General features: G+C 39.7%; 1 protein-coding gene across 5 annotated transcripts in view; it reads right to left on the bottom strand.

Moving 5' to 3' along the window:
* The window catches only part of ZFYVE28 (zinc finger FYVE-type containing 28), a 155,161-nt gene that overhangs the window by 4,984 nt on the left and 126,903 nt on the right, over positions 1-23,274 (bottom strand). For 3 of the 5 annotated variants that reach the window (XM_061993942.1, XM_061993944.1, XM_061993946.1), the window contains 3 exons: positions 12,421-12,575; positions 11,690-11,806; positions 9,603-9,707 (listed from right to left, as the gene is read on the bottom strand). In XM_061993942.1, coding sequence (XP_061849926.1) covers positions 9,603-9,707; positions 11,690-11,806; positions 12,421-12,575 — 377 coding nt within the window. The remainder of the gene's footprint in view (positions 1-9,602; positions 9,708-11,689; positions 11,807-12,420; positions 12,576-23,274) is intronic. The other 2 variants (XM_061993943.1, XM_061993945.1) reach the window with 1 other exon arrangement.

Raw genomic sequence — 23,274 nt, 5'->3', positions numbered from 1 at the left:
GCCACAACAAGCCCTGAAGCATCTCCACGTTCTACACCCAGGAGGGTTCCTTGGGTTATCACATATATTCCAAACAAAGTAACCAAGCCAGTAAAACTATTCCTGTTCAAAACTTGCCATTATGCTACACAGCCTTCATTACGTTTTCAGGGATTTGACCATCCCGTTGATTCTCACTAATTTTGAAGACAACAACGTTTAGGAGGTTATTTTAAGCTCTGTGCCACCAAGTCTCCCTCTCAAATGAACACAAAGCTGTTAACAGCAAGCTTGGGACGATGCCTACTTCACTACTGATGTTTTACCAGTTGCATTATAATGTGGGCTACAGAAAAGGCACAAAACACAAACCCTTTTTGTACAAACTGCAGCACGCCAATACGAACCACAGCTTCCACAGCAGCTCCCACCATCATCCCTCCTTCCCTTAGATCTTGGTTGATGCAAACATGTTACAGACTAACCCAAACCCACCACAGAGGCTCTGGAGCTCACTGACAGAAAGCAGCTTTCTTATCAGGTGTTTACAATTTTGGGTTTATGTGTTGTTTTGTTGCTTTTTTTCCCCCCTGTTGTTGCCCTTGAAGTGCAATGCTGAAAAAGTTACTTTTAATTGACATTATATGGATTTAATTGTCTCCAGTGCCAAATGAGAAGTGCAAAGAAAAAACAAGCCCAGCAAGACTGTTTTGATAACCACCTTATAAACTCATAATAGTCACCTAATCCATAGTTCATGGTTACAGAATTACTTGACTGCCAGCAGAACTCACCTGCAGACTTTGCTTTTACAACTGCATTAGAAATTTTAGTAAAAATATAAATAAATATAGATGATTATTGCACTTAGTGGTACTGAATGTATAGGAATAGTAAAACCCTCTCTACACAATCTTCTCCCACATCAGGAGGGACTCTCTTTGCCTCCACGTCAGTGTCACATCAAGCTGATTCACTACATCAACACATCAGCAGAGTGAGCTGAAAGGTACATTTTCCCCTAGACAAGGACCCAACAAGAGTAAGGCCCTGTCTGGGGGCTCCATGGCCAGCCCCATGTCCTATGGCTTCTGGCCCTGACTGCCCTCCTAACATCCCAGCTGCCTGCAACGAGATCTGCTGCACTGCAGCACACCCCCAAATAGTAACACTTGGTTATGTAATGGCTTTTAATATTCAAAATGCTGTACAAACATTAATCGCTTTAATCCTCATCACCCGGCTACCGTCAGTAAGAGTGTGAGGAGAAATCAGGAGAGAAACACTTTGCCCAACATCACACAGCGGTGAAGCCTTAAAATGACATCCAAAAATCAGAAACTTTGGGCCATCAGCCCTACACCTTTGCTTTCAGTCACGACTGAAAAAGTCCTTGCCCTGAATACAAGTGCAGAGGCTTCATTTGGAGAGTAACAGTTAAACACAGTCCCAGACTGGAGCCAAAGTGCTCACAGTGGGAGGAAGGCTGAAGCCCTGAACGTCTCTGTCTCTCTGAGCCCGTGCAAGTCCTAGCAGCAATGGGATCACACTCCCAGGCCCCTTCACAAGCCTCTTCTCGCTCAACCTTGGAAGCAGCCTTTCTGACTTAATGATTGAGTCATCCAGCTTTTTATAGAGGAGGCTTTTGAAACGTTCTCTGAAGAGCTGTCTCATGAGGGGATAAAGCTTCAATACAAGGAGCAGAGTGAGTTACACAAATTAAACCCCTGGCATTAGCCTGCAGACGTGCTGGAAGCAGGGCAGCAGCACAGCACCTGCAGGCTTTGTGTTACAGTCCTGTGGGCTACGCCGCTCCGTTAGCTCTGCGTGCAGCAGCTAATGGAAACATCCAGGCTCTAAAGCACTATCTGCCTGTGCTTCAGGGATTTGGACAAGGAGTGGAGGGAAAACCTGATTCGTGGGCTAATTGGCCCACTGCTTTATCATGCAGTGAGAGTTTGGAGAAATCTGTTGGGAAATGGATGAAGACCACAGCACAAACATCAAAGAGGAGGAGGAAGGGAGTGAAGGGATTAAAACAAGACTGAAAGACTACAGGAAAAAAAACTTAGGAGGAAAAAAATTAAAAGCATGTACAGGAAAAAAAAAGCAGAGAAAGGAAGAGAAACAAGAATTTAAATGAATGAGAAACAAGTTTAGAGAAAGCAAAAGGCACAAGATGAAATTAAATAGTGTGAAGACGGAAAAAGACATTTAAAAAGGAGAAACAGTATTTGCAGCTCTTAACTGTTCAAAAACCTTGCATTATGATCTCATAAACCACAAAGTTTTATGGTCTTTTTATTCACTTCATGCTGTAGCTTTAGAATTCACCTTTACATGTCTATGCAATCTCGTTAGCTAAAAAGGTTTTCTGCTCTTGAACATCTCACAAAGTCAAGATGCTGCAGCTGTAAGAAAACCATAACCATGATAAAAACCTTTAAGACATTGTAAACTGCCCAAAAGCACACATGAATTAATTTTGCTTAAATACTTAAAATAGACCTCCTGCAGTCCCATCTAACTTTAGAAATCCAGGGAGAACACCCACTTCTCTGTCCCACAACACAAGAGGAAGGAAGAAAGACTGGACCCAGGCTCATCAATGATTCAGACAACATTAGGCCAGGAAGTTTAAGTTCATTCAGCGATGCTGAGACACAGACATTCGAGGGCAGGGAGTGAAACAATACTAAAAGCTGCTGGAGCTTGTAGAAGGCTAATGTAGATCTGAACTCAAAACCAAATCTGAAAGCATGTACACTACCACTCTGTTGAAGAGCAGCTACTAACCCCTAAGCTTGTGGTGGTGTTTGCATTACGGTCAAACAATTCAGAGAAAACCCTTTCTGTATCTTTTGTTTTTAAACAAATATCCCTAATTCAGAACTCAAACTGGAAGTTCCTCCTGCATTCATGTGTGTTCAATTTTTAGAGCACATTATGCATCACCCTGACTACACTTCCACCAAACTAACCTTGAGAGGTCTGTTTCTACAGCAGCCTGTGGAACTTCCACTGCTGCAGCCGTCAAAGTGCATTACCCTCATCGCTGCAAGTAAAGGTCAGATGGCTTCACTGCAGCTCTGCTGATGAGAGCAGGAACTGGAAATTCACAGTTTTAAGTATGGAAAATAGAGAACTAAGATGACATGATCTTACCCTCACTTCAGCTGCCATGGTAAGACGAACCTTTTTGTCCCTTATCACACAATTTTCTGTATGTCACTCCACACAATCTCTGACTTCTATATAAGACTCCTGGGAGGCAATTGTATCTAAATTGTCTTCACCCTTGCTCAGTGGATTCAGTGTGGATTACAGATGGCTTGAGGTTTTTCAATAAAATGAAATTTCCTGCTTCAACTTAATAGCTCCAAAAGTACAGTCCCTGAACAATAGAATCATAGGGGTTGGAAGGGACCTTTAGTCCAACTCCCGTGCAGAAGCAGCTCCACCTAGATTAGGTCCCATAGGAATATGTCCAGGAGAGTCTTGAAGACCTCCAAGGAAGGAGACTCCACACCCTCTCTGAGCAGCCTGTGCCAGGGCTCCCACACCCTCCCTGGGCACCCTATGCCAGGACTCCCTTACCCTCACAGTATCATAGAATGGTAGGGCTTAGAAGGGACCTGTAGAGATCATCCAATCCAACTCCCCTGCAGAAGCAGGGTCACCTAGATCAGGTCGCATAGGAACATGTCCAGGCGGGTCTTGAAGACCTCCAAGGAAGGAGACTCCACAACCCCTCTGGGCAGCCTGTGCCAGGGCTCCCTCATCTGAACAGTGAAATAGTTTTTTTCTTATGTTTAAGTGGAACTTTTTGTGTTCCAGCTTCATCCCATTATCCCTTTTCAATGGTATCTAGCAACAGGACAAAAGTGCTGCCCCAACCTCCTGACATCCACCGTTTAGATGTTTGTAGATGTTAATAAGATCTTCCCTCAGTCTCCTCTTTTCTAGACTAAACAGCCCCAGTTCCCACAGCCTTTCCTCATATGAAAGATGCTCCAGCCCCCTGATCATCAGCAGCTTTGTTAGGACAGAGTTTCTGTACTATCCTAGAAAGCTTTCACCAGTGCAAATCTCAAAAGCTTTCATCAAAGCATGGAGCTTTGCAGACTCAAGCCTCTCCTCTGCCTGATTCAACGTGAGCTTCAACAATGATGTCCTGGGTCCGTCTGTACAGGTACATGATCACCAACTCACTCATTGGGCAAAATTATTATTTCCATGAAATGGAACAACTCTGATAGAAAACATTGACTTCTACTGGGATTTGGGTCAAATCTTTACTTTAAATCAGACAGACCAGAGACTTGGATCTTCCACAAAACTGTTACTAGTAGTCTTGTAAGAGCTACCAACCATTATAAGCTAGAAGCATGTTGATAATGTAGATCTACATACTAGAACACCGACTAGGAGTATTTTTAGGACAAAACATTTCAAATCTAATAAAAATCAGAGTTATGTCACTGTGGGGCTGTGTAATCTGGTGCTTTACAGTACTTATCAGATGTTTTCTCCTCCTACCATCAAGTCTCAGTAAGTTCCACACTGTGCTGACAGAGAAGGAATCTTTGCAAAGGTAAGAGGCTCTGAGGAAGTTCCTAAATCTTAAGTCAGATAAAATTACTGCAATGCAACCTGAAAACTGACAAAATCCTGTAATTTTACATGCATGATTAATTATGTTCAGTTGATTATAAAACATTGTCTCAGTATGGAAAACTTGATGCTTCTCTCACACAGTGTAAGCAGAGGTGCTGAATAAGGAAGAAGTTACCTGGACAGAATACATTTGGCCACTGAATTGTGCAACAACTTATCTTGTTTCACTTGGAAGGAGTTACTGGTCATCATTATAAATAATAGGGTAGCAACAGGCATGTAGAGGACAGAGAAAAACAGAAGCATGCAGCTCCTGTTGACAGTTAATTCAGACTCACAGTGATCAGATTCTGCACATGCAGTACCATGGGTGGGTTTTCTTAACCTTATGACTTCCCACTGCAACAAAAATGAGAGCTCAAGCCTTGGGACCATAAATTGCTGAGCTGTGCTTGTGCCACTGGCTGGCAAGCAGTGAGGACTTGGGACTGGAGAAAAGTGGGTGGGCTAGAATATTACAAGATGGAAAGGGATCAAGGAGAAATAGAGTGCTGTTGTGCAGCAAACAGATGCTAACAGCATTTGGCAATAAACATGTATTTGTTCTGGCAGCCACAGCAAATTCATGATGGCTGGAGTTATAACTGAGTGGCAGCAAGCAAGGTGGTTCTGTACAGATGCTGGAGGAATAAGGAGAGAAAATGAACGTATCGTTGCAGAGAAAGCTGAGATGCTACAGCAAGTATTTTCATGGAGCACCAACAACTTCATAATACTATCTTGAGATTTTTGAAGTTTCCCTTGAGAAAAAACTTACGCTTCCTAGATCTCTCATGCTTATTCCTAGACAAGAAGCATCACTCGCTTTCTTGTCCAGCCTGTAACTTCATGACATTGACAATTAAAATCATTCACCTTCCCTCAATTGCAACAGATGTATCTTCCTGAATAATAAATTGTCCCAAAACATATGTATGGTCAAAATTCTCATTTGTCAACATTCACTATTAAGCTCAGAAGGATAAAGACAATGCTCCCACATACAGTCAGCAGGAACCTAATGCTTATCAGAAATTACAGACTGATAAAGAAATGAATACCAGAGAATCTGTATCAAGACAGAAGTTGCACTCTGTGGGTGTATATCTATGTATTTATATGGGAACCTGCTGGCAAATACAGAGCAAGTTTTGCATTGAGGTTAGAAGGCACAATCCCAGAGGGCAGAAATGGCAGAAAGACATCAAATTGCTACTTCCCTGATGACTGGGGTTTTTTTTAAAGCTGTTATACCTATTAAGAATGACACATATAAAAACTATATATATGGAAAACTGTATAAATTCATCTTATATTCTACAAAAATATAAGTGTATTTGCTTTACATTCTCTCCTTCATACAAATGTTGTGCCTTTTATACTCTGTAAAGTATAAATATATATACTTCCTTGAAAAAAATCATAAAGTATTAGGACAGCAAAGATGAACATATACATCACAGGCTCATTGGCACTACAGAAAAGCTTTTGTTTTGGAATGCCAATTAATCTAGAGTTTACTGTATTTCCACCTTCAGAAGGTCGCAGGATTTAACTCTTATACCCTTGCCAATGTCAGCTGGCTCATTATAAACATTCATATTTGTTTTACAACCCAGACCAGCTGGTGGGTTTCATATCCAGTAAGAATGAGAAATCTGACAAAAACAGGTGATTCATCTTCATAATGTGAGTAGAGGCTGGAACCTTCAGCAGAATCTTAAAACCATTTATTTGCTCAGGTTGCTGGGCTTGCTTTCCTTTTTTTTTGTTATTACCATTGATTGGATGCAATCTTAAACATTCTGCACTTTCGGTAAGAGGGATTTATTTGATAATTGGAGAAAGCTTTCCTGGCAGGTAGCTTGCCATACTCTCTCAATTTGATGTATGCTCACATTCTGCCATGAGGGCAGAAGGGAGGAACTACTGATGTGCTCATTTACTTTTAAATTGTTTTCACTTTCAGTTGAAATCAGTAAGAGTGACCTGAAGTGTAGAAAAGATATGCAAAACAAGACAGAATTAATTTTGGTGCAAAGCTGTCAACAGATTGGTGCAATGCTCCCAGACTTTGTGTTGAGCCCATTTACAGGGTAACTGCAGTGTACTCCTGTTGGGGGCCTGTGGCCCTGGTTTGGCCTGGATGACAAATCCATCAGGCTTGCTGCAAGAAATAGACCACGATGCTCATGTAAAGTAGCAAAGGTTGCCTTAACGACCAAATGTTTTCCACCTGGACCCAAATATCACCCAAAATCAGGGGCTCCTCTTCCCACAGTGGCCAGCAAAAGCAAAGCAGATGGGGAGGTGCTGTAAAGGGGAAAAGGCACATGCGTGCTGAGGTTAAAATGCTGCTTTAAGTTTACGCCTCATGCTGGATGCCTTAGGGACAGCAAACTCACGTATCCCATAGCCATCACCACATACTTCAGTAGAAAGAAGTCTGTACAGCGTTGCCAGCAGTGGCAACTTCTGACCTGAAGGGACAGAGGCCTGGGATGTGTTGGAGGTGAGGGCACAGAAAGGATGTTTCAATAGTTTCCAGAAATTCAACAATTTGACCCACTTCAGATATTTCTTTGTGTAGACCTTTTGTGGTTTGTTCTGGTTTGGAAGATGTAACTCATCTCCATGCTCCTCAGGCACCCTCTGTGTCTTTGTGCTACAGAACATTCTTGCCCATGAGCATATTTAAAGGCTGAGTAACAGCAGATTATACCAGACAGTTGATGTAGTCAGAGGAGCTGAAGTGATTTGTGCAAGTTGGTTATTTACAACACTTACACGCAAGCCGAGTAAGGCTCTCAGAGAAAGTCTGCAAGGACACAGATTCAGACATGCCCAAGCCTTCCCAGTGAGCAAGCATGAGTATCAGAAGCAGAGCACCCAAGGAGCACTGGCTAACTACCTCTGCTTGGAGGATGTATTAGCATAGGAAAACATTGTGCCAAGGTAGCCAAGCCTACATATTCAAAAGGCACTTGGTTATCCCACAAAGCTCTGCTTTCCATCATGCAAGCATAGGTGACACACCTGATATTTCACAACAAAGGTGTAGGCAGAGGCTGGTTTTGCTGTAGTTTCCTGCATATGCTGTTAACAATATAGGTTGAGTTTTAGCATTCACTTAGGACAGGGATGTCACGGATGGACATCGCCTGAGTGCTGCAGGGCCCTCGTAACTCCAAATATTCTGCTTTACCACACTCCTATGTGGCCATAACATTGCCTAAGCAACCAGGCTGAGGTTCTCTATTTCAGTAAATAACAGTCCAAGCCATAGGTCGCACTTCTCCAAACATAAAACCTTCCCTATGCCCATAGAAGGTATGAAAAGCTGCAGAACACGTCAGGGAAGCAAAGTGACTTTAGCATGACAAAATGTACACCCACTGTGAGAAGGTTATTCAGCATCCTGCAGTTCAGAGTAACTTGCTTTCAGGTTCTATAAGTCAAATTCACTGACAGCATCAGGCATTGATTCAAAACAAAAGAACATGAACTGAATATAATGTCTTGCATTTTTTCCAATACAGCCTATACACAGTAAGGATTTAGCTTAAAGATTTGTTGTTTATTGCACCTTCTATGATGTTGTGAATTATGGCACAGGAGAAAAATCCATTAAAATGACTCGTGAATAGCTCGTTCTCTGCCACCAAATCATCTTCCTCCAGAAGAGATAATATTTCTACACTGCATTATACATGAATTAGCCCTGCTGTTTCAAATAAAGAAATTAAATGAGATCCTTGAGCCTGCAGGTTCACAAGAAGGGTCAGCAAGCAAACCCTGGGTACACAAAATCACTTATAAATATGTAGCATTACTCTAAACCTCATCTTTAAGACATTTTGCCCCCTCCCTGTGATTTTTCATATTTATTACAAATGACATGAACCAGCATTTCTGTTGTGTTGGTCACCCTACTCTGGACCTAAGCAGAGACATACACTGCTTGTTTCTCAGTTCTAAGTCATCTTGCATTCAAAACCTCTCACATGAAGAACACTAGTGTATATAGACAAACAGACAACAATAGATCAAAGTTTTTAAGCCCAGGGAAATTACTGCATGCTTGAATTTCTGGGAAGCTCAGATACTGATTCAGAGTCGACAGTTGTCTTGTACTTCTCACTTGACCACAGAGATATCACTTCTCTGATAACTAGGTGTCTGGTGTGCCAAAACTACCACTTAGCCTTGAAGATCAAAGCTAATTGCTTTATTGTTTGCACCATCTCATACAGCTACTTGCTCTTTTCTTATTCTTTGACTGCAAGTGCTCTGACATCTTTTAATCCATTTTTTATACCATATTTACCAGAGGAGGACTAGAGTCCATAACTGGCTCTTGAGCACTCCTGCAGCAGCTCAGGTGAAAATAAAAGAAACAAACACATTTGAGCTCTCATAATGCTTGAATCCCAACCAAGACATTAAGATTTACACATGCACATTTCTCTACTCCTACCACTGATTCAGTGAGATTCGAGCAACCTCAGCAGACTCATCTAAACATAACTTTCTCTTTGAAGTAATATGGTGAAGAGTATGAAAATAATAACCATAATATTCTGAAAAAAAACCAAAAGCATCTCCACATACAGTAGAAGATACAGAAGACTGTTTCAGATTTGGCTGAGAAGACCTCTCTTAGGGCTTTGCATCTTACCCCTCAAACTTGTCAGCTGTAATATGTGCTATATTAAAGCCTCTCTCCACTGATACAAAGGAATTCATACTGGATAAGACAACTTGTAGATCAGAGTTACATGAAGCAGTTAGGAAAAAATCTGAAATAAATATACTCAGTTTATCTTCTGACTTTGCCTCTAAACCATACAATGACAACACTTTATAGTCACTTTCCAGAGCTAAACTTCAAAACCTTATTTTAATCATTTGGTTCTTTTGTTTTGTAATATACCAGTGTTGTCTCTCTTAGGAAAAAAAAAAGGTACCTTCAAAGTCTCCATCTCTGGCTTTTGCTGCAAGTTCTGAGGATGATATACTTTCTTGACATAACGCACAGTCTTCCAACGCTGCATTCCTTAAACCCTGATTAACTGTAAAACAAATCAAAAGGTACTCAAATTCATATTTTTCCACTTTGCACTTAAAATAATGTGACTTCTGAGATTAGATTACCGTAGCATTTATAGGTACCTTCTAGGACTCCTTGCCTTTTCTTTATCCTGATACAAACAGTGATTTAAAAGTCTCCTCTACTCTTCTTTGGAATGACAACAGCAATGAAAGATGCTGTTATTGCAGGACATACAGTCCTCTTACTTCTAGCAGTTTAGCTGCATCCTATACTTTATTTCCGAGTTGTTAACTTGGTTCCTTCACAAACAAGTAAGCTACGAGAACAACCAGAGATTCCCTCAGTGAATCATACACATTGACTCACCTATCTCAAAGAGAAACTTCATCCCTAAAGTCCATGACTTCTATTTGCTCGTTTCTTTATGCTTATTTCTCTTGACACTTGTTTTTTAAAGTAATAGTTCATTCAATGGAAGTTATTCCAACCAAGTATTGTTGACCAACATATATTTCTTAGTGATAATTCTTTGTAGCCCTAGTTGCTTTATTACTCTTATTTTAATGTTCAGGAACTCTTTGATCCTCTGTTCAGCAATTCTGTCTAACCTCATTCATTTCCCTTCGCCAGTGATAAAAAGGATCCCTTTTGACATCATGACATCCTGCCACCATAAAACTGCTGTGGAAGTTTCAGTCATAAGTAATAGAGGACTGTAATGCACATTGTGCATTATCCCACTGCAGAGCTGTGTTGTATTGTACAATCAACTAATAACTTAGCGTTTCATATAAAATCCTCAATGCTTTTAAATGAAACTGGGAGAAAGGGAAACCAAAAGTTTTCAATCATGAGGAAAAGGGTGGGGAGGGAAAATAAAGGCATTCTGATCACCTTCAGGTGCTGATAGTTATAACAGAGGACAAAAGTAATTGTAATCTTGCTAGGATGACATAGTTAGTTTTAGGGAAGGTAGCAGACTTGTCTCTTTGAAGAGCCAATCAAAAAACTGACAAGAAAAGAAAGAATGTCTTGCATTGGCTCAGGTTCTGGTTCCATTATGTGGAATTCAAAAGTTAATATTTTTCTATTTTGAAGCCAAATTCAGAATTCTGCAATTTCTTCAAGACAGGTCAGATTTCAGCCTCTTACTGAGAATCCTCATCTTATACTCTGCTCTTTCTCATAGCTATTTAAACTACTGAATTGTTGATACACATCCTGCTAAATTCAAATGAGTCCAGTGTGAAACAATACTAGGAGAGGGGAAAACCAGATCTACTAAGTCCAAACTCTGCATACATGATGTTATGACTATATAGGCTACAAACACTGTTCTAAGTAGGAATATGGAAAGGAGCAGATATGGAACATCTTTCATACAAGGAAAGGCTGCGGGAACTGGGGCTGTTTAGTCTGGAGGAGATTGAGAGGAGATCTTATTAACGATTTTAAATATCTAAAGGGTGGGTGTCAGGAGGTTGGGACATCCCTTTTTTCTATAGTAGATAGCAACAGGACAAGGGGTAATGGGACGAAGCTGGAACACAAAAAGTTCCACTTAAACATAAGAAAAAGCTATTTCACTGTTGAGGTGAGGGAGCCCTGGCACAGGCTGCCCAGAGAGGTTGTGGAGTCTCCTTCCTTGGAGGTCTTCAAGACCCGCCTGGACGTGCTCCTATGCGACCTTATCTAGGTGACTCTACTTCTGCAGGGGGGTTGGACTAGATAATCTCTAAAGGCCCCTTCCAACCCATTCTACGATTCTATGACTTAAACTCTTTCAACACTTGCCTCTAGAAATACTCTTGTATAGCTACACTTCCAGTGACTTCAATCTGTTTACAGTCTGTTTCCACTACTTTTTTTAAAACTGTACAATGAGTCCTATCAAGAACTTAACAAAATGGTATGAGAATTCTTGTCAAATAATTATTAGCTCTCTGTGGGGCTACCAGCAGAAATCCACTACAGAAAAAAGAAATGTTTAGATCTCTTTACCTTTCTTTTGCTTTTCCTTGTCTTCTGTTTCGGGTTTGGTTGCCATAACTTCAAACAAGGTCTTTAAGATACTTCTCAGATCACTGGCATAATTTGTCTGTAGCTGGTCAGCAACACCTAGGAGTTTGAGACAACAGGTGACCACTACTAGACTATTACACCACCCTTAAAAAAAAGTGTTTAAATTTGCCTGTTGTATTTAAATTTGCCTGTTTCTACCCATAATGGCCTCATATTTATTTTTGAGGTGATCGCTTGCTCGTGTTTGCAATAAGAATTAAGCATTTAATTAAACCAGTTTTCCATAACGGCCAATTTCCATCCTGCCAATTTCCATAATGGCCAATTACACACCTGCAATTTGATACATATGTTCCTTGTCCTTTGCTGGGAAGCACTGAGAGATTCATTTTGCATAGAAAGACAAATACTGTATCAAATTTCTTCTCTTGAAAGCATAGGACATCAAGAAAAAGGGAGCACTTGAAAGTCAAACCTGTTGCATGACTAAACTCTTCATCACCACAGATGTAAGATGTCTGCATCTCTACTCTGTAAGTTCCCACCAGGTAGCAGGTCTTTCTACACCACTCTGTCAACTTATGTCCCATAACACAGGCTTCCTGCAGCTTCATCTCTAGTCTGTTCTACCACAACTGTACACAAACCAAAGAGGAAAAAACCCCAGATGAATAGTTCTTTACATTCAGAAGGAAAGGCCACTGTCATACCTGAGATACAGACAAAAAGGCGGTGAATAAGATCATTACTGCCATGAAATCTAGACCTGATCTTTTCTCTTGTGGCAATTTTAGCAGCCTGCAAAGCGAGCTGGATTTCTTCCTGGTCGATGTCATCAGATGAACAAGAGCTTGTCATTAAACTGCTGTCAGAGAAAAAAAAAAGTAAAGTAATGTAAATCTTCACTCACTTGTTCAGGATGTTCAGCAAATCCTAAAGGATTTATGACTCAGGCAAGACTCTATTGCAAACTGGAACTAATTGCTGTAAATTCTTCTTGAAGTTAATCAACGTGCAACCAATCACTGTCACATTTGATTCTCACTCTGTGGCATAGCTGCAAGAAACTTTTAAGCAGGAAATCATTTATCTGTATTTTACTGCATTTTCCTTGGCTATTACCAAATGCCTTGCCATTTTTCACATTAATTTCTTCCAAAAGTTCAGTCCTAGGACCATAATTCCACCAAAAAAACCCGAAAGGGGAATATCAACCTAAAAATGAGAAGGTCAGTTCTGAAGCCAACTTAGAAATTTATTCATGTTGGAATTAATTCGAGAAAAGAAAAAGAATTTCTGAAAATAGTGAGAATAGAATCTATAGATAACCTTCCATAAAAAAAACTGGGAAGAAGAATGATAAAAGATAATTTACACAGTAAAAAAGTAGATTAGTCCCCTTATATACGTAACTGTACAAGTTATGAAATGTCAAACTACTGTAAGAGAATAACTCATCAACTCCAAAGAGATGAAAATGTGTCACCAAATGCCTACTATAGATTTCAATTTTCTTTTAAAAAACAGAGGCATAGTTGCCAGCTATTCCCCACCCTCCCCATCCCTGGAGTGGAAGCTTGAAACAACTTGAGACTGCAGTGAAGCTTGGTGGGAACCCAGCTTCTTCAAGTATCAGGATTTACCTAAATTATTTGTAAACAAAGATATATTTTTAAAGACAGAAGTACTTGGAGAAAATGCAGCACTTTGCCAACGGAAAAACCCTTCAATGGGAGTAGAGCACAGGATGCAATTGCATTGAAGCCCTAAGGATTCACTGTGTTGACTGAAGATGTGCCTTCTTACTCTACTACATTCAGAGACAGAGAACACTACACCATTTTAGTAACATATTGGAAAGAAATTAGTCTTGTCAATGACTAGGAAAGCTAGAATATTTTACTTGTATTTCAACTGTCCAAAACTCCTGCACACTCTATTGCACAGACAACTCCTATGTTAAAAGAAGTTATTGACTGCCTAAATAGCAAGTGTAATGAAGGAGGTCAAAGTGCTTTAATCAGGTGCTGAAACATTGACCACCTTGCAGATCCCATCCCTGTGGCAGTAGATATGAGCAGGATAAGACATAGAAGTAACACTGATAACTATTTATAACAAGATTTTATGGTGTATAGTTTTGAAATTCTACCTGTAGCCTATACAAGTAATCCTTTAAAATGTAAAAGCAAATTTATTAGGCCATACTGTCTTAAAAGCTCTAGTTAGAAATGGAAATAAATAAATACTGGAGAGTAGTTATTGACAGAAATGATGGAAAAGGTATAGCATGAGCAGCTTCACTGGCTTCCCATTCCTTAAAAGACACAGTAAAGGGCAGGTTTGCAAAAGACTCACGATTCTATGATTTTATATTATCCATTGCCATTCACAAAAGCAAATAATTGTAAAAATATGTCAGTTCTGTGTTTACAGTTTCCACAGAACCACAACTGACTAGGTTTATTACATATACTGAGAACCAAGTGAGAAGTCACTCTCAGCTTTTCCTTTGCTTTTCCATAGGGGCTATAATATAATGCCAAGCCTGTTAGTGTGGAAAGGTGTGTGTTCAAGACAATGAAAAGGCCATGTAAGAGCATGGCTTATGAAAGAGTAAATCAAAAGGAAGTGAGAGTCAGGAAGCAATCCCTGATTGGCAATGGCATGGCAGTAGATGACTGCTTACTCACACCAGTGCTCACCTATACAGATAAAGGAGTTCATCTGCCTTGTAACAGGGCCAAAAGAGGTCTATTTTTTTTTCTTGCTTTTACACATCTACACTACATGTTGCTCTCCAAGGCAAGCATGGATCTCATGACAAGACACAAATGCAGTCTTGTATGTGATTATAATAATCTCAACACAGCTGTCTTTTTGAAACTCCCAACAAGCAAAGACCTTATTGTAGAGGAAAGCAGGGGTGCCAATTCAAGGATGACTCTTCCCTCCAAAGCACAGCTGAAGAAATATTTCTAAGTAAGGTATCAAGAGTGCTTTTCAAGAATATAAACTATTTAGTCCTTCCCCATTTTGCAAAAAGGAAGAGAGGCTCATTTCCCTCTGACCAGGCTCTGACCCATTTCAATCATGGTGTTTGCATTTCCAAGTCTCCTCCATCTGGAAAGAATGCAATTTTTTCTACTTCTTAATTTCTCCAAGGAATGTGGTTTGACCTACTTCTGTACCAGGCTATTCTGTGTTAGGTTTTGTGCTGTATCCTTAAGACTGGTCATGTCACACCATGAGATTGGCTGGAACGTTTTTGTCCTAAAAATCCCTAGCACAGAGCACATATGAATCAGCTTGGCACCGCAGGATGGAATCATAGACTCATACAATGGTAGGGGTTGGAAGGGACCTCCAGAGATCATCTAGTCCAACTCCCCTGCAGAAGGAGGTTCACCTAGATCAGGTTGCACAGGAGCATGTCCACAGGCGGGCCTTGAAGACCTCCAAGGAAGGAGACTCCACAAGGTCAGCATGTATGCATACTCCAATATGCATAGCCACCTGTCAAGTACAATATTCACATACAAGAATTTCAGAAAATAGGATGTTGTGTATTCAGGATTGCTTGTACCATGGGAAAGAGAAAGGTGAGCATTTCAGGATAATTTAAAACTGGATCAAAGAATCACTACAGAGTTAGAAACAAGATACTCTACATCTACAAATAGGATCAAGTGAAGTTTAGAAAAAAGAAGAGTTTTGAAGAATGACTAATGCCTATCTGTTCTATTCTTTAAAACACACCTTACTGTTAAAGAACATTGCCAGAAAATCAATATTGTAGGGGCAAGCAGAAAAACTTTAAGAACAGAAACACAGCAATTGTTTTGCATAAACAGCAAAAGAGAAAGCTTTTCTTGTAACAGTGTTTCCCAAATAGCAGCAATTGCATCTCTACAAATATTAGAGTCTCTTGATTTTCAAAACTTATATTACAGAAAGTGAACCTGAATTTTGATCAACGGAGCTCAGTTTAACTTCCTCCAAACTATTCTTTCAAACAAGGTATTTTTTTAGTTCTATAACATACAGTCAGTTCTATATATACCATTCCTACTTGGCTTATCTTACATCCATAATTTGGCTCAAAATTCTCAGCTGATAGCAGGTGTGTAGGAAGCATTTCATTAAAGTCAGACTACACTCAGATTTGCAATGTTTCGCTGCTGTTATCTGCAGAATCAATTATCACTGCACAATATAAACAGCCATACTAGGAAACGAGAGACAACTGCTCATTTTTCTCAGCTTCTTGGTTGAAAGGATCCCTGCACTATCTAAGGAATTAGGTTAAGAAGAGATAATTCTGAAATAAACAGGGAATTCCATTTATCATAAACACTGCTTATCATGTATTTATTTTTCATGTTGTAAAAACTTTGCAAAGTTAACATGTCTAAAGGCAAATATCAAGAAATAAGACATTATGTAAAACGTTGACTCCCAACAGTAAGCCTGCCTATGCTTTGGAAAGGAACAGATAACCTTTGGCAGACAGAATTAATTGGCTTTTTACCTAACTTGGCTAGTGTTTACCCAGCAAATGTTTAAATTACCTCTCCTTTATCACATTAGAAGAGCAGCAACACTCATTCAAACGCTTCAAAGATGTATCTCGAAAACAGCTGCCTGTGAAATTTAGCCAAATACACACAGCAAACAAAACTCAACAGTGGACTTGCATACAAAACCAACTTTCACCTGTAGAACCAAGCTGCTTCATAGCTTTCAAGATCCTTTGGAACTTACTGAGCCAGGCTAAGCAGTAGTATCCGTACATAATGGAAAATAGGACTGTGAAATAAGAAGATTATGACTGACACTTTCAGGAGTGGTCAGTCACTTTCAGGTAATAGTCTGTGATACCAGTGGCCTTGTGCTGTATTTGTTGGGCATTTCCATTCACACAGCATGCCCAAAAAGTAGTCAATAGCAGTAGAAATCTGTAACCACTCATCTCCTTCCAAATTTGTCTAGAAGTATTAAACCTGAATTCTGTTCTGAACTGAACACAGAGTGTATAAGATTCTCTCAAAGAATTCTTTATTACTCTCAACAAACCCTCAGAGTACCTTGAGAATGCATTAAATACACAGCAGTGGCAGATGAAAAGAACTGAAAGCTCACCGATGGAATATAGAGGCTACAAAGAAATCAACTGAATTACTATGTTTTCCAATGTATCACAAAAGCTTTTAAAGTGGTTTGTTTTTAGAAATCTTTGATGAAAGCAACAGGTGATCACTACTTACGTTGGGTTTTATCCTTTGCATCTATTCCACTATATATAATGCAACTATTGCACTAAATGTAAAAGGAAAGTAAGTTCATCCTCTAAGTCTCTCACTTCAGGCAGGGTCTTAGATTATATCTAATTTTCAAGTACAGGCTTCAGAAAATTGTTAGTGGTGCCCTTAAGCAATGTTTACTAGAAAAGTTTACTAGAGTTCAGTAACTATCTTCCCACCATTCACGTTACACAAATACCTGTGACATTGGTGATTACTATTCGCTTGCTCTTTGTATCTCCAGCAAACTACACAAGCATAAGAAGTGGGACACAACTGTTTGCAACAAAACAGGTACCACAATCCTCCTGTAGTGTGAATTCAAAGCTTGTGAATCCACTTTACAGTGAACTCAAGATCCACATATTAAATGGTATTATTCTGATGCAGAAGTTTAGTTACTTTGCAAAAACCAGAGGAATGCATTTGCTGCTCTTTAGGAAAATCTCATGTGTGCTATACCAGTAGCAGGTAAGACCCCTCCTACTTCGAAAAAGGTTTTCTATGATTTCACAGTTTCCCATTTACATAGAAGGACACTCAACTATAAATCATGATCAGAGATATACCAAAGGGACAGTGGTCCAATTCTTAGTTGTCAATTATGGTTCATTGCAAAAAATTGATGAGAGACTGCCCACAAATTCTAAAACTGTACAGTTCCTTGGACTTAAATAAAATCAATTATTTTGCACTAATTGGCCTTAAATATCTCATGTCCACTACTTGAGATGTCACACATTTTGAATAACTAAGATAAAGGTACATCCATGTGTAGGTATATCATGTACATGAATTTCCCTACTATATAAGTAAGTATGTTTTGAATACTCTAGCTCTCTGGCTTTCATTTTTGTTCATAAAGAATTTTACACAGTGGACACCTTTGCTCTATGCACAATATTAAAAACATCACCTTTATTTCAATAATTTTACATATTTTTATATTTTAATTTGATTTTTTTCATACTTTAAATTTAAAAAAAAACCACATGAGCACAAAACTTTTGCAGGCAAATCTATGTTATTGCCTGCACACACAATTTCTAAAAGCACTTCAGTAACTGGTACATTCATCCCACTGACATTTGTGTAGGCTGTAACTGGAAATCCTACCACTAGCCTGTCAACCTGTCTTTCCCAAGCTATTACTTTTATTACTCTTACTTTTATACATCATAAAGCTGTAGTCAACCCCAAGTTCCAATTTTCAAAAAAGAACAAGTATCTACTCCAAAGGTCTTGTAAAGGATCAGGCACAGTAGTTGGGGAAAAGACAAAGGCTGCCTACATGAGGAATGACAAGAGGAAAATGATAGGGGTTTGGGTAAGGGAAGTAGGACTCCATTTCAGTAAGAAAAAAAATTACTGCTTCCCATCCTGATTTTTACAGTACTTCTAGTGTTTCTTTTTGGATACTCTCACAAAACCCACAATAAACAGCAGGTTAAAGCTCTTTGGTTTCTAACACATACTAGTTTTAAAATGGAGAAAGCTATGAGATTAATGGCTTCTTACAATTACTTTAAGTGAAGGGGTGACTACACACAATTTTAGAGTCATTTAAACCAAATCCAGAACACATCCTACTATTTGGGTAATAGCATATATTTATTTTGCTAAGGACTATATTTTAAGCAAGCCACATGTAAAGCAGACTAAAAGCAGTTTTAATTCAGAACTTTATTTCTTGACTTTTTAACCTGAGTATTTTAGTAAGTCAAGAGAGTTTCAAAATGCAACCCCTTAGGTATTCTCTCCATTTCAAAGGAAAAGCATTAAGTAGTAAAAATAAAAAGCCAAACCAACAACCAACCAACCCTAATGTTTTAGAACTTTGTCTTGAGAAACAAATCATGACTGTCTGCAAAACCCTCTATCAGGAACAATCTAGCTGTGTACCACCAGAGGAATTGTATCACATGTATTAGCAAATGCCCAGCTCCATACATGGTAGGACATGTACTAGAAGCCCCATCTACTGTCAGCCTTTTGAATCCCTCAGTAGTGAGAATTATTTTTCATCCACTGCAAGATTTGCAGAAGCTCCTCCTTAGCTTCTTTTGTCCCAAGTAGAGGTGAGTACTCTGAAGTTGGGTGACTGAAAAAAGGAATTGGGCTAATAGGATTAGCCATGTGTCCTAAGTGATACCTTCAATCCGAAAAAAAATCTTGAACATTGAAGACAACTGAATTATCAGCAACAACTTCCATACCCAGGCAGCTTGTGCAGCTGCCCACTTATTGGAGGACCATTTCCTTGAAACCTTCCTCAGCTCACCATTCTTGTAGTAACCATGTTGGACTTGCCAAAAAACAAAGTTGTTCAGGCAGAAACTTGCTAAATAGAAATGCTACCTGGACAACTGGCTTACTCAAACTCATTACCACTCTGGCCTAGGTTTTCAGAAGAATGCAAAGATACTGTATGTCTAATGGGAATTAAAATAATGACAGAATCTTAAGGGTTGGAAGGGACCTCAAAAGATCATCTATAGTCCAACTCCCCCAGCCAGAGCAGGGTCACCTACAGCAGGTCACATAGGAACTCACCTAGGTGGGTTTTCAATGTCTCCAGAGAAGGAAACTTAACCACTCATCTGGGCAGCCTGTTCCAGTGCTCCCTCACCCTCACAGTGAAGAAATTCTTCCTTGTGTTCCTTTGGAACCTCTTATGTTCCAGCTTGTACCCATTACCCCTTGCCCTATCATTTGACATCACTGAGAACAGCCTGGCTCCATCTTCCTGACACCCATTCTTTATGTTTTTGTAAACATTAACAAGGTCATCCCTCAGTCTACTCCAAGCTAAAGAGCCCCAGTTCCCTCAGCCTTTCATCAAAAGGGAGATGCTTCACACCATCATCTTTGTGGCCTTGTGCTGAACTCTCTTCAGCAGTTTCCTGTCCTTCTTGAACTGAGGGTCCCACAAATGGACACAATATTCCAGATGTGGTCTCACAAGAGCAGAGTAGAGAGGGAGGAATCTCTCTTGACCTACTGCCCACAGCCCTTCTAATACATCGCAAGATACCACTGGCCTTCTAGGCCACGAGGGCACATTGCTGGCTCATGCTCATCCTGCTGCCCACCAAGACCCCCAGGTGCCTTTCCCCTACACTACTGTCTAATAGTTCATTCCCCAATGTGTACCGGTACATGGGGTGATTCTTTCTCAGATGCAAGACTCTACACTTGCCCTTGTTGAATTTCATTAGATTTCTCCCTGCCCAACTCTCCAGCCTGCCTGGGTGGTGCTGAACGGCAGCACAGCCTTCTGGTGTGTCAGCCACTCCCCTCAATTTAGTGTCACCAGAACTCAGAATATTGCTTAGGTTCTACTAAGACTTTCTCAATTTCAACATAACAATTTTTTCTAACACTTCCTTGTAATCAAACATGCATTGAAACATTCACTCACTCTGCAGAAGGACAAATAATGAGATGAGAACACAGGAATACTTAAACTTCTAAAATAATCCTGAACTAGAAAAACTGAAAGGGAAAGCCAGAATTATTATAGCAGTTATGAAGAAAAGGTATGTAATATTACCTCTGCTATCTGAAACAGGGTTAGAAATGCACTTCTAGCTTACATGCCTTACCCAGAACTCAACACAGGACAGACAGAACCAGGATACCTGCTAGCTGGATACGGATACTTCCAAGGACAAAGAGTTGTTTCATTTACCTATTCACAAATGTCCTCTGGAATATACAAACAACTGTTCTGTATGGCATAGTGAAAAGTGAATTAATTTAGCAGCAGATGCTCCGAGTTGCAACTCTTGTGTGGTAGAAAGTGATAAAGAAGCAGCACCGAATAATGTTTTCCATCATGAAGAACCCTGAGGGGAAGCCTATTCACACAATGTTTTCATATTGCCTCCATCAGTTCCCTCAAAAAAATAATACAGAGCAACCATCTGAAGCATTAAAGCATCCTGGAGTCTAGGCAAATCCCATGGGAACTGGGTATCCAGTTGTGGGAGTCAAAGCTGAGAAAAGCTAATTAAAGTATTAGGTGGAGCCTTAAATGTTTTATCAGAAAAGAAAGCTTTCTCTCATTTTTTCCACATTCAATGCCACTGTAAGTATGAACAAATCTTCTCTTTCTTTTCTCCTATATAATTGTGCTTTTAGAACATATCTTGGTTTTTGCCTTTGCCAAACACTCCACAAAATCTGCAGTTACTATAGTGATTTTAGTTAATTACACATAATCCCAGAACTCCCAAACATGCTATTCTAAGGTTTTCAATTTGGTTGGGGGAGAAGGCGATGGGGAACCAATCTGCAAATAAAATCTATTTTCTGAAAGTTACTAATTTTTGTTCTATTAGTACCACAGGGAACACCATGTGACATTCAACAACAGATTTTTACACACCATTAAAATGAACATGATCATAAATGTGACCAAATTATTAAAAAAAGAAAATTACAACTGAGCTATACAGAAATAAGAATACAAACACATTATGATCACTTTGTCTCAGTCTCCAGCCAGATGATATGCTTGATATGCCACTAGAATGCACCAAAATTTGCCATTTGGAGGCTGTGTCTACCAGTTCTGCTAGAACAGACTTACTGCCCCTGCCACTGATGCCAGTCAGCTAAAAATATTGCCCTATTTCACTTAAGTCAGACAGCAACATATTTTATTCTTAATTTACTTCAACCACATAGTACATTTTAACACCTCTAAGATGGTCAAGTTTATCATTTTATCAGGGAAAGACCAAAAACTCGAACAACTGAATTTTCACCTTCCCACTGTAGCAAGAGCTTGTTAAGCAATGGTTCAGACAAGCTGCCTGGGTTATTCCTTGAGAAAATAAAATCTGCATCAGTTAGTTGTTTTTTTTTGTCTTACTGGGTGAAAAACAAGATGGGCATGAAACAAATCAAGAAAAATCCCCATGGTAAATAACTAGAGACATCTGGTTCAGGCACATACATCTCACTGACTGAAATCAGAAGCAGATGCTGACAAACTTCATCAAGACTGACTTTGTTTCTGCTGGTGCTGCTCAGATGGTTGTTGGGGCAAGGGATTTAGCAGCAAAGCAAGAAGACTTGTACATAGCAGCCTGTTTAGGACTCTATTAATACACATATGAATGCCCTCACACAGCTTGAGTGACAGAGCTGTACAACACAGACCCACAGTGTCTAACACATACACAGACAGTTTGCAGTTAAAAATCATTAGACAGGAATAGCATCTATCAGAAGTCATCTGATTTACTCAAGATATAAAACACTTTCTCTTCCCACAACTCTTCATTCCCATGATTCCAGTACAGTACATTTAAAGGCACTACCATCATCCTTTTTCTGACTATGAGCAGTCTTTCTGTGAAGCTCTACAGAAAAGAAAGGGCAAAGAAAATCTACAGTAATGCATTGATCAAAACAAAAATGACAGCAGCAAACAGTAACACAAAATTCATCTGTTGTTTTGCGTAGCTTAAACAAATATAAGTCTAAAAAATAACATGGCCAGGTTAACTGCAAGACACAAGATCTGGAGACACAGCTCACAAGGTAGACTGTCACATCAGTTAAAACACAGTTAACATATCTGTTTTCCTCCACACTATCATCTACAGGATCCCCAGAGAAGTTGTGATCTCTTGACTTCAACTTGTGGGCATGTAATTTGTACTATAGCTTTGACACCATAGCTCTGGATCATCAGACAAAAGAACTGAATTTGCCTAGTATAACTCACAGTCCTGATGAATGACCAAGTTATTTTTCCTTCTTGCTTCCCCTTTGAGGCACTGAGTTCTGATCAAAAAGCACTGTGTTTTCTGTAAGGAACTATCCATCCAGAAGAACTGTACTTGGTCTGAGAGATGGACAAGAAATTTTCTTATTTGAGTCATAAGTGACTCAAATAAGGTTCCCCAGGGAATGATACCGGGTCTCATACTGCTCAACAACTTCCCAAATGATTTGGACAACGGGGTTGAGAGCACCACCACCAAGTTTACTAATGACATGACACTGGGTGGTGAGGTAGACGTGCCAGAAGAGAAAGCTTCTTATATAGAGACTCAGATAGACTGGAAGAGTGATCCAGGAAGAACAGTATGGAGTTTGAGAGAAAGGTACAAGGTCCTGCAGTTGGGACAAAACAACCAAAGAGGCTGATACAGGCTGGGATTGGTGTGGCTGGGAAGTAGCTGAAAAGAACCTGGGGTCCTGGTGGGCAACAAGCTGAAAAGGAGTCAGCAGTGCACCGCTGCA

This window comes from Colius striatus, chromosome 3 (genome assembly GCF_028858725.1).
Source record: "Colius striatus isolate bColStr4 chromosome 3, bColStr4.1.hap1, whole genome shotgun sequence".
NCBI lineage: Eukaryota > Metazoa > Chordata > Aves > Coliiformes > Coliidae > Colius > Colius striatus.
This window is presented reverse-complemented; position numbering and strand designations above follow the sequence as displayed.